Raw genomic sequence first — 12,034 nt, forward strand, 5'->3', positions numbered from 1 at the left:
GTCAGAAGACCCCTGAGTTACAGTAGAAGGTTGGATGGAACTGTTTCCTGTGTCAGTTCGGTTCCCACCATCACCTTCCAACTGTACTGTGGCATTTGTTCTTTTCCTCACATTGGAATTGGCATCTGTATTCTGCAAAGTTTCAAGAAATAATATTAATCAATTTAATTTTAAAGCACTTGAACTGAAATAATGGAATCTTTTTAAACGAGACCTAATATAATAACAGTCATGAATATCGAAATTATCTTTGAGCTTAGTGATCAAAATACTGCATACTTATGAACCTGGATTTAACTGTATATAAAAAACTGTCAGCAAGAAAACTCCTATAAGGCTAGGTACAGGCATTCAAAAAGCCTGAGATGGAATCAATCTAAGTTATGCAGTTTTCGGTAAGCCGCACAGTTTAGATCAGTAGCAAGCAGAACACACATTTGGCCTGTGGTTGGGGAAGTTGTGGGGGAGGGGAGGAGCAAATCTTCTGCCATTTTTAAACCAGCCTCTGTGAGCCAAACTTCTGTTCTGTAATGGACTGGCTTCTGATCACTTATACCAGTAAAATTGTAATGTCTGTATCTGGCCATAGGCTGTGTGTGGCCATAATACTAACATAGCCATATCTAAAACTATCAGCAGAAAGTAACATCAATTCAAGTTGGCTACCTTACTGTAAGACTATGGATAAGCCTGCCTTCTAACCATTGTAAAAAAGGAGTGGGCTTGCCACTTGGGAGTGCACATTAGCTCTTACATTTGGATGCCCCAAAGGGGTTACAAGTTATCTGTGTCAGGCTAACTTGAATGAAATAGGGTTAAAATTGCAAGAACTTGCTACATGTCTATCACTACAGAAGCATGCAGCTGTAACAGTTACTTGGTATATCAATATAATTTGATATTGATACAATTGTTACTTCTGTCTATAACCTAAAGCTTGTTGTTTAAGTTTCCCTTTTGGGGGAGTAAGGGGAGCACAGTAATATTTTTAACTCTGGGATCAGATTCACTGGTGGGCTCTCACTGCTTTGACGACATAAAACAGCTCAAACCCAAACTTAAAAGAGTTAGTTTATAGTGCTTTGGTATCAATGATGTTGCATAAAGCACGGAATCTGGCCTGTTTTCTACTGGTGTTGTCATTACATTTTAAATATTTGTCCAGAAACAGTTGCCACATTGTGGCCTAAAGATACTGTAATACTGCACTCTCCTGGAGGCCATTGTGAGTGCTGGCAAATGCTGATGTTTCCTTGATGACAGCATTCCACCTTTCACAGCAACTTTAAAATGACATTTTGCAACAAGACAAAAAAATAATGATTTAAAATAACTGTTATTTGAAAGACAAATGGCTGTAAACTATTCTTTATCTATTCCGTGTGCCCTTTCATAGCACGGATTTCATCTTGGCAGCAGGTTGTAACTATTTTACATGAAACTGAATTTTGTTCAGTTCAAAACTGTCATTTTGTTGAAAACAGAAGAAAGCTAAAAGCTTGTACATCTCATTTCTTTTTAATAAAAATAAGCATTAAAATATCAAAAATATCTAGCATTGAAATCTTTAACCAAGTGAAATGTAAGTTCATATCCCTTCACCAAATAATTACAGTCAATTAATCTCTATGTTGTAATAAACAAAAGCAAACCACTAGCATTCTCATTTGTCAGCTAACAAAATCCAGCTAAAAGCACAGATAGAGCACTGAACTGAGATTGAGAAGCTGAAACAAGCAGTTCTACAGCAGATACAATAGATCGCTAAAATCATGTGACTATTTATTATCACTAAAAATGGACAAACTGCAGCAGAATCGATCATGAATGCCAATACCCTCATCCATGTCCATCCTAGTAGGGAAAGCAGGACTGCAGCATATTTTGTAGACTATGACCACCTTGAAAATGAACTACCAGTATATACTGCACTGCTCCTTACAAGGCACAAACATTAGCTAATGACAATATTTAATTAACAATCACATCAGCAGCTTTCTTATGGGTCTGGCCATGACACATGGTTGACTCTAACACTTCCCCACTATAAGGGATTGGAAGACTGAATGTATGATATGATGTTTTCAGGAAGAGGGAAACTATTTTTCACAGCAGCAAATAATAATTGTTTAGCTGCAGCCTGAATTGAAAGAAACTAGTCTGATTATTCACTTGAATAAGAGAACTGAATCCCCCTTTCTAGGTCAGATCAAAATTGACATCAGCCTAATATTCCAAAAATGGTGAACAAAACAACTCAATAATCCTTCAAAATGTGGGAGAGGATATTAAAGCAAAACCTTAAGCAAAAGTATAGTCCACAGTTATTAATGAAGAAGAAATACCATGGGATGAAAAGATCTGGGAGAATTGCTGGACAAGTTGTCAAAGTGTAAAGCTCTTTCTAAATAAAACAGCAAATTTGGAGCAATTTAAATTGGAGGAGACGTTGTTCCACCTAAAACTAAACATGCAGTGCTCACTCTAACAAATATATAACTTCCTTAAGAAGGGCATTGTTATTCAAATGGAAAAAAGTGGCTTTTTACCTGAGAGAAAAGCACTATTTTTAAATCTAAAGTTAGGCATTGCAATGGTCAGCATTATCTCTTTGTGCATCCAGCTCTAAGTGCCTTTAGAACCTAAAACTCAATGACTTTAATAAGATCTGGGCTTGAGGCCCAGGACTAGTTTTACAGGGATGGAGAGAAGGAACAAAGGAGGAACAAAAAGCAGTCTAACCAATTTCCACTAATGGGGGAGAGGGAGAAAAATGCAACCTCGTGCTGCTGAGCTCTTCCTGTTCTTTCTGCATTGAATCACATCCTCCACCAAAAAACGGAGCAAACACAAACAAACAAAATAAAAAAAACAAACCCTTTCTAGATTCTGGAGAGGAGGGACGGGGGAGAGCTGCACCTACCTATTGCATCGTATGTGATTACCTTTTCTTCCACAGGAGGCAGGAAAGTGAGGAAAGTTGCCAATCAGAGGGCGTTTCCTTCTTGACCCATCTGAAAATAGCTTGAAGGCTGCAGCTTCTTCTCTCATGGCCAAACTGCTTTCAGCAGAGGCCAAAATCCTGTTTCTAGCAGTAAAATTAGGAGATTTGGCAACACAGATATATGCAAAGCCTCAATTTATCTGAAGCTGCCCCACGCAGTATATGCCAGTTCAACTTTGATATATCTATCTGAGTCTCTATGGTTTTGAATCTCCCTTTTCTACTGCCAGTTGATAATCACCTTATTTATTTATTCCATATTGCTACGTCTTGAAATGAATGAATTTATTGTGTAAAAACAAGAAAAAATGATAGTTCCTGAAAAAACACTACTGTTGCCATCTGAAATAGAGACTATAAGTTACTATTCCTTATAGTACACTGGTGTGCAATGTGGCTACATTGAGATTGCATGATTGGGACCCATGAAAAACAAAGCCAGTTTTGAGATATCTACATTAAAATTAAAATAGCACATGTTTGAGTATAAATTTGTTATGACAATACTGTAGGTAATACCCTAGCAGCCTATAAACATACATCAACTGAAGGCCAGCAAAGCTTAAATAAATGGAAGTCACTAAAAAGTGTTGTGGGCGCAGCTACACAAGATGCTTTACTCAAGCTTACAGCACAGTCAGCATCACTATCTATAGGTGCAGATGCTTACTGTGCAATAATTTGCTCTAATTGCAAGTGCTGGCTATGAAACGTCAAAGCTTCGACAGTGTCTCTTGCACAAAAACGCAAGACAGTGACTGGGGCAAGACAGCTGTGGTAACAAGCCTGCCACAAAGAATATCAAACTTCGTTTATGGCTTGCAATCCATTAGGTGTAAGAGAGAGAGAGGAGCTTGTGGTATCCAATACCAGACCTATACCATAAAATAATAAAAGAGCAATGGTTCTTCTAAAAGGAAAATTGTTAGCAGAGACCTGACACTCATCACACGTCTCTCTCCAAGCTAAGAAAGCCAGAGAAAAAGGCTGCGCCAGTGTAACTAAAGAAGGCAAGGAAACTACATATACATTTCAATTGAACTAGCAACTAAAGAAGAAAAAAGACTAAATTTATTTTTCAAGCAAAGCCAGTAAAAGGTGCATTGAATACAGGTAGAATGTCCTGTACATGACATCTTCACACTTCCCAAAACAGGCATCCAATATCTAAGGTGTCACAAAAGGTCTCAACTATTCAATGTATGTCTGGAGTTTGGTAAATCACCTGTACAAGCTACTGCAAATTTGCTCCATTGGTAAACAAATACCCCCAAACAGGTTCAGTAACCAATGCCTCTAGGTATCCTGTTTGACCCCTCAAGGCCCATCACATTTAACTGCAGTGGCTGCAAAAAACACAAGCCTTCACACCTAAACAAATCCAAAAACAGGACCCAGGCAATTTAACAATGGTAATACGATAGTCACCCTTTTCCTCCCTGTTTTGTTTGGACTTAATCGGCCAACCATCAAGGAAAAATGCTTTGAAGCTATATAATTAAAACAGTATAAAAAGCAAGACAGAACCGCCAGCAAGGTGTGCAGCCCAGAAAAGATCAAGAAGCCACACTGCACCCAGTCCATGAGTGAGGGCTACAAGCTGGATCAGCCTCCCTGCCTCCATTGGTGAGAAAACACTTCTCCAGCTAAATATGTACTGGGACTTTCTGTAATAGCTCATTTTATATTGGGGAAGAGTCTTTTTCTGTCACTTAGTTTTGTAGCTTGCTTGTGATATTGTTATTAAAGCATTTCTGCTATTAATCAACTAAATGTTGTGTCGATTCTTAAAGCACTAGGTTTAAAAAAAACCACTTTTAAGTGCAACAGCAAGTAAATTTGCTACCTGCAAATACAAGTAGCAAATTTACTCGAGATTACTTGCTGTGCAGTAGTGCACATATAGAAGTCTGACTAGGAGCAAATGTGCTCCTGGTCATCTGGGCAGCAGGAAATTGCTCCCTGCCCCGGGAGCTGCCTGCTGTCCAGGTGAGCTCTGCCACCAGAACCAGAGCTTCACAATTGTGGCGCTGGGAGATCCTTATCTTCTAGCCTGAGCCTTGCAGTTGTGGGGCCCTGGCTGGGAGACCCTTAACAAAACAAGCAGGAAAAGGGTGACAATCATATTGTTAAATTGCCTGAGTCCTGTTTTGGGATTTGTTTAGATGTGAAGACGTGTTTTTTGCAGCCACTGCAGTTAAATGTGATGGGCCTTGAAGGGTCAAACAGGATACCTAGAGGCATTGGTTACCTGACCTGTCTTTGGGTGTTTGTTTATGAATGGGGAAAATTTGCAATAGCTTGTACCAGTGATGGTTTATTTACAAAACCCCAACTGCAGGCTCAGGTGATTGTGGAATACGGGCAGGGAGCTCCCTGCTGCTAGGGCAGGGGGGCATTGTACTCCCCTGGGCTCTGGTGGTAGAGCCCATCCCAGCAGCAAGCAGCTCTTGAGGGTAGGGAGCAATGTCCTAGCCCCTGCCAGGAAACAGCTGTCTCCTGGCCCCTGGGCTAGCACCCTGGGCTGCAGAGCCCCAATGCAGGGCCACAGGGAGCAGGAGTAATCTGCTGCTAGGAGCAGCATATCTGCTCCTGTATCCCTGCATGTGTAGAAGTGTGGTAGTTTGCTCTAGAGTAGTTTACCATAGAATAAACTGTTCCAAGATTATTTACACATGTAGATTATTTGTACATTATTTGCACACGGCTACCAAGTACGCCCCTGAAACATGGAAGATGACAAATTTTAGCCTATTTGGGATTTTAAAACTTCACTGCAAAACAACATGGAGGTTTTTTTGGTTTTTGGGTTTGGGGGTTTTTTACCTCCCTGCCTGCCATCTGACACCTCCAGGGAAGAAATTCTACCTGATCAACACATCAAAGAGCTACTCAACACAGCTCACAAAGACACTCTCATGGACCCAGAGGGACAGCCTTCCATCTTCAGCTCCCTCCGTGCAAAAATGAAGTTTATTTCCTACCTATGGCAACTTTTTTCCATCTTGTACCATCTACACTTTGCCCAGAGCCTGACAAAGGGACTTTGATCCCAAAAGCTTGCAGAAAAGGACAATTTTCTTGCCATTTTCCAGTTGGTTTAATAAAAGGTATCATTTTGGAACCAAGAGTTCTAGTTTTTCGTATGTCTTTTTGCACATGTAGACACACCCTGTGAAAACCAATGATTCCATGTTGCAGAATGGTTGATCCTAGGGTTCAAAGAAGTGGGATCTGTTTCTATTTAATGCACTACTCTGTTAGTTACTGGTTTGGGCTCTTTCTTGAGTGAAATTCACCTACAGTACAGAAAGCCAGTACATCATCTGTACAATGTCTTCAACCCTAAATGGTGTGAGAAGACAACTGAAGCCATTGCACAGCCATTCTCCTCCAAGTACCACAGAAACATTTTGCATGCTAGTCTTTATAGGTTAGTATGAGAAGCCATAACATGGCAGTCTAACATTTTGATCAGCAACAGCATAAATGCATCAGATCTAGAACCACATGTATAAAAGGCATAGCAGGGCCGCAGTCACCACTATCCCAGCACAGAGGCTGGGGGTGAGAATGTGGGGAGTGAGAATATGGGAAGCACAGATGCACTGGATTCAGGATGAGGTTTGGATTTTGCTTTGCCATTGCCTCTGCCCTCTACCAGCAGGGAATCTATTTATTTGAGTTTTATCCAGATGAAAAGAATTTTGTCCCTTATGAGTATTGTTCCGCATTCTCGGTTTGTATTTTTTTTTTTTAATTGGGAATTTTTGTGGGTTTATCTTTAAAACATAAAAACCAGGATGAAACTGGAGTAAAAGGAAGAAAGGGGGAAAAAATTGATTTAAGGTGGGGGGTGGGGAATGGCAATGGGGGAGGGAGGGAGTAAGGCTGGGACTAGGGAAAGGAAGGGGTACAGCACAGCCAATCAGCCGCTCCCAGGGCTGCAGCAGGGAGCAAAGCAGGGACAGCAGTCAGTGGGTGTGGGGTGCAAGGGCGCAGCTCTTGTTGCTACGTGCCCCACAGGAGGGCTGCAGGCTGGGGGTCTGTGCCAAGCTCTTCCTAGGGGACAAGAGCAGGCTGCCGCCCACCCCAAGCACCGGGAAGAGCCTCTTCCCGATGATCCAGGCGGGCGGCAGCCTCCTCTTGCTGCAGCCTGCTGCCACTGCAGGCTGGGGCCGGCGGCAGCATCAGGCTCTTCCCGGTGCTCATGGTGGGTGGCAGCACCGGAAAGCGGGGGGATGAGACACCCAACCCCAACCCTGGCACCTTCCACCCTACCTGGGGTTGCTGCCAGGAGTCCCACGGCCCCGGGCAGTGTCTCCAGCTGTGCAGGCCCATGCTGAGGACCCAGGTGCAGCCCCCTGCCACTGGGAGTGGGACCAGGCTCTCCCGCCAGCTCCCCCGCCCCCAGAGGGGCTCGGGGCTCATAGCTCCCAGCACCCAAGCACCCAGGGCAGGACTGAAGCTGGAGCTCCCAGGGTGCAGGTGGGATCCACCTACTCTGGGACGGGGTCAGAGCTCGGAGCCCTGAACCCCCAGGCAGCGGCTCCAGCCACCCTCCCACGGCCACCACCACCCTCTTGCCCTCCGTTCCACATTTGGCCACTTTTAGCTTAGCAGTACCAGGAATTTTTCAGTTCCAATCTCTGTTAAACAGCACAAGTGGGGAGTGGCCCAAACAGGGATTTGAACTGAAAAACAGGTGTAAATCAGTAAAAACCAAGTGACTTAAAAAAAAAATATCAGGGAATTTATCAGTGGGAAAAAAAAAAAACAAACCAAAATTCAATAAAAACCAAAAATGTGGAATACTACTCATGAGTTGCAGATCTTTGATCAATATGGGGAACAGGAGGCAACTCTGTCACAATTCATGCTTTTCACCTATTTTCATAGACTAGCTTGCTGCCAAGCCCTCTCCGTATATTGTGATTTCAGCTGCAATGGGGAAAACTGAGGCAACTGCCTCCAATACTTCCCTAGTGAGCTCAAGCAGGCAAGACGAGAACAGAGAGGAGCAGGAAGAAAAAAGAACTCTGTCTGTACCACCTTCAAATCAGCAGTGACATTAGCCTTTGTGCCCACCACCTACTGTCACTTGTAAGGCAAAAGGAGCTATAGGAGAATGAAAAATATGTATAGCTATGATGAGATGTTCACATACAAATGATTACAAATTGCATTTATAAAAACATAAAATAGATTACACTTAATTTCATAGTGTTACAGCAAGATATGGAATAACAGATCATGGAGTTTGATCCATGAACTACACCTGATGCTTCAAATCTGCTTGGAACAGCTCAAGTGTAATTAGAGGGGAGTCACATTAACTGCATCTAAAAGGACAGACAATTCAAGCTAACCTTATATCAATGGCATATGCAATGATATTCTCTCAGGTGCAGGTTTAGCAACACAGGGAAAAAGACAATGAAACCATTTAAACATAAGAAAGAATACCTGAGATCACTGAATTTAGAGAGACAGAGAAACAGGACTGGAAGTGACCTCCACAGATTATCTAGATCAACCCCATGCCTGAGACAGGATCATCCCTATCCAAACCATTCCATGCAGCCATAATCTAAACTCTATGTAAGACTACCATCAACCCTGACATAACATAGGCATAACACAGGTAAAGCAGGGGAACCAGGGCAGCCAATGTCCTGTTTCTATAAAATGTTGTTAATATACACTGAAGAGGTCATGGGTAAAGGGCCACTCCTCTCAGTACAGAGGAAAGCAATCCCCTCCCCCAGTCTGTCCCAATCTGACCATGGGGCAAAATTCCTATCATCCCCAACCAGTGGCTGTCCATCCTCTTCTTGAACACCTCCAGTGATGAAGAGTCCACCGCTTGCCTAGGCAGTCTATTCCACTGCCCCTCTATTCTAACAGTGAAGAGGCTTTTCTGGAAATCCAATATAAATTTACATTGCTGCAACTTCAAGCCATTGGTTCACATCCTCCTCTCTGCAGCAAGAGAGAAAAGGTACTTTTCCTGTCTCTTTAAAGTTATGGTAGTGTAAGAGTGATGTTGTAGCCATGATGGTCCATAAATTATATGAGAGGCAAGTTCTTAGGAAGGTCTGTCTATTGGACCAACTATGTAGTTGGGAGAAAGTCAGACAGGCTTTTAAATGTAAGACATTCTTTCTCAGGTCTGATATCAAATTGAGGGCTTATAGTCATCCTAGGATCGACTAATACAACCAAGACTCTCCTCTTCAGCCTTTCCAAATTATGACTTCTATATTTGTGGCAGAAATTCCCTAAGCACATACATTTGCTTTTTGTTCTGTTACATTTTATTGCATTTCTCTTTCTTCAGTCTAAGTTAGTCCTGTTCTTCTGGTGTGATATTCTAATTTGTGCTTGTAATGATAAGGTTTCCCTCCCAACTTTGTCATCAGCAAATATTATTAGCACACTCCTACATTTTGTGCCAATATGTTGGGAAGGAAAAGGGACCTCCTGCCCCTTTGCAGGCTAGAAGACATGGCCTGACACTCATTTATTTGGGTCCAGTTTATAAAGCCAGTATGAAGCATAGTCCTTTGTGGGTCAATCAGGCCCTAATACTCCTTCTCAAGTCACTGTATCTATAGAAGGATCCCCTCTAGAAATCTTTCTTACTAAGCTGTATGGCCTTCTTGTCTAGCAAGTGACTGAGCCAGCCAGCTTCCACCTAGCTCACTCCCAACCCTTGAGCGAATGCTTTTCTCACTCTCTTTTATTTGTGGTTCCAAACAGTTGGTGTCTTGATTGTGTAGCTGCTAACTGTTTCCTCACTAGCTCCAAGATAGGTCTATCAACTCTTATCATGGATATCACTTCTCCAAACAGTAGGACAAGTGTTCTTGTGGAAGCCACCTTCCCCCTCCACATTCATGTTGGTATCCTGTTCTGTATTCACTGAAAGTGAGTACAGATGCAGAATAAGATTACAGCCCATTATCTACATATTTACATCTGATGGTATGCAGCTTCATCAGTGGCATATGGCCCATCAGCTTGAACTGATTTCATAGTAGATAATAGGGGGAGGTACCTACTGCTCACTTCACTGCCATGCACTACTTCTTGATATTAGCATAAGACTCTCCCACAGAATAGCTTTCTACTCAAATGTAACACCAGACATTCCTTGCTCTTGTATTTCTGGGGTAGGACTGTACAGCTAGTTCTGAAGGATCTATCTGCAGGATGGACAGGAAATCCTGTGCTTTTAGCTCTGGTTGATTACTCAGGACTTCTTTGGTTCTCTGAAATGTCATCTTGAGTATTTCTGAAGTGTCTGAGCATCTGTTTTAGATTTTTGGGTAAACCTCTCAATCAAGGCAGTACACAGACACATTTTTAATATGTAACAGGGCACAGACGCTTTCATTAGAAGTCCCTTGATCAGCTCTAATTTCCTTGTAGGAGCCCTCTCAGATGAACAGCTTTGGTAATACAACAGGTGCTGTTATTGAGTAAAGCAGTATTGGGAAGTGCACTGCCTAGTCTGCCACCACCAGTATACATTTGTCTAAAGTTGAGTGTTTCTTGATAAGCTTCATTATGTCCATCACAATCCACTTGAAATGGGTCTCTCAGAGGCAAGGGTACCAAATACACTGGCAAGATCTTCAGGTTGGTAGGTGATACAGAATTCACAAACCTCACAGACATCATGATCTACAGTTGCAAGAATAACAGAGGCAGTAACCATGAATATCTACTCTGTCCTAGGGTGTCCTGCAATCAGCACTTTGTGATTTAAACTCAATAATTCCTTCCCAAAGGCACTTACCGGTCTTCTGACAGCTTGAAGAGAGCAAGTCACTTATTCAAATTTGATCCAATTGTCTTATCATCCACTCATACCAAGCATTCTTTGTATATATGACATAAATTGGAGTTGCTGTGAAAAGATGCCTTAAGACTCGAGTAGTGCAACTTTTCTGATCCTGCTCCACTGGGCCAGTGGTCTCCCTGAGGGAACTTTAGTATAGTTCAGCAATAGCCAGTTCCTCTCTAGGATTTCTGCCCAATAGCTCTGGTTGTTCCAAACTTCTGTCTTCTTGGTCCATCAGCCACCATTCCTGCCTACTTCCTAATATCTCATCTAACATTTGCAGAAAAAACTCTCACTAGGAAAATAGTAAAGCACTGGAACAGGTTACCCAGAGAGGCTGTGGAATCTCCATTCTCAGAGGTTTTTAAGACCCAGCTGGTCAAAGCCTTGGTTGGGATGATATAGGTAAGGATGGTCCTGCTTGGAGCATGGGGATTCACTAGATGACCTCCTGAGGTCCCTTCCAATCCTAACTTCCTATGATTTTACCATTAAAAAAAAAAAAAATCACCATCAAAATGGTTCCTCTAGTTCCTCATCTTGGTTCACATTTCTGCCTTCTGACTTTAACAGTATTAGCAACAAATCAGAGATGCCAAGCCAGTCACTTTCTAGTATGACAGCAAGTTTTTTGCCATATTAGCTATCATAAAGTTTATCTGACTGCCTGTTGTCACTGGGTGTGACACAAAGGTAATCATTCAACTATGTTGCTACAGAAGGGCCAATTATTTCTGACACTGTTCCTCAGATACCATAAGATTTTTCCTCATGAGTGTCTGCATATATCGTGAGTCTAGCAACATGTAAACTAAAGCCTCCCATTCTTACTCATCTCTATTTTCCCATTCACTGCTTTGGTACCTAATGAAGAACAATGGGTTTTGCAAGGTATCAAGGCATCTTGGCATTGGGTGCTATGAAACCTATGTGCCTTTGTAGATCAAGCCCCGGTACTCCTTCCTAGAATCCTACTAATAACACAATCCAAAATTACATGGAACTGTGCAATTTATGACTTTAGTTCCCACAGCAGAATATGGTATGATTAGAAGGTGAGATGTTGAAGAAAGAAGAAAAATGTAACAAAAATAATATTTTTTCCCCTAGGATTTCTAAGAAAAAACCAAAAATAAAAATTTGAGCAGAACACTATTACCCACAGGCCACATACACTCTTT

The 12,034-nt window shown here is 42.0% G+C and overlaps 1 protein-coding gene across 1 annotated transcript in view; it reads right to left on the reverse strand.

Moving 5' to 3' along the window:
- Positions 1–12,034, reverse strand: part of GABRA4 (gamma-aminobutyric acid type A receptor alpha4 subunit) — a 94,513-nt gene that overhangs the window by 419 nt on the left and 82,060 nt on the right. Inside the window, 1 exon segment of the mRNA XM_014519037.1 lies at positions 1–132. This exon segment is cut by the window's left edge and continues 15 nt beyond it. Coding sequence (XP_014374523.1) covers positions 1–132 — 132 coding nt within the window.

The sequence above is a fragment of the Alligator sinensis genome, unplaced genomic scaffold (assembly GCF_000455745.1).
Source record: "Alligator sinensis unplaced genomic scaffold, ASM45574v1 scaffold247_1, whole genome shotgun sequence".
Classification (NCBI taxonomy): domain Eukaryota; kingdom Metazoa; phylum Chordata; order Crocodylia; family Alligatoridae; genus Alligator; species Alligator sinensis.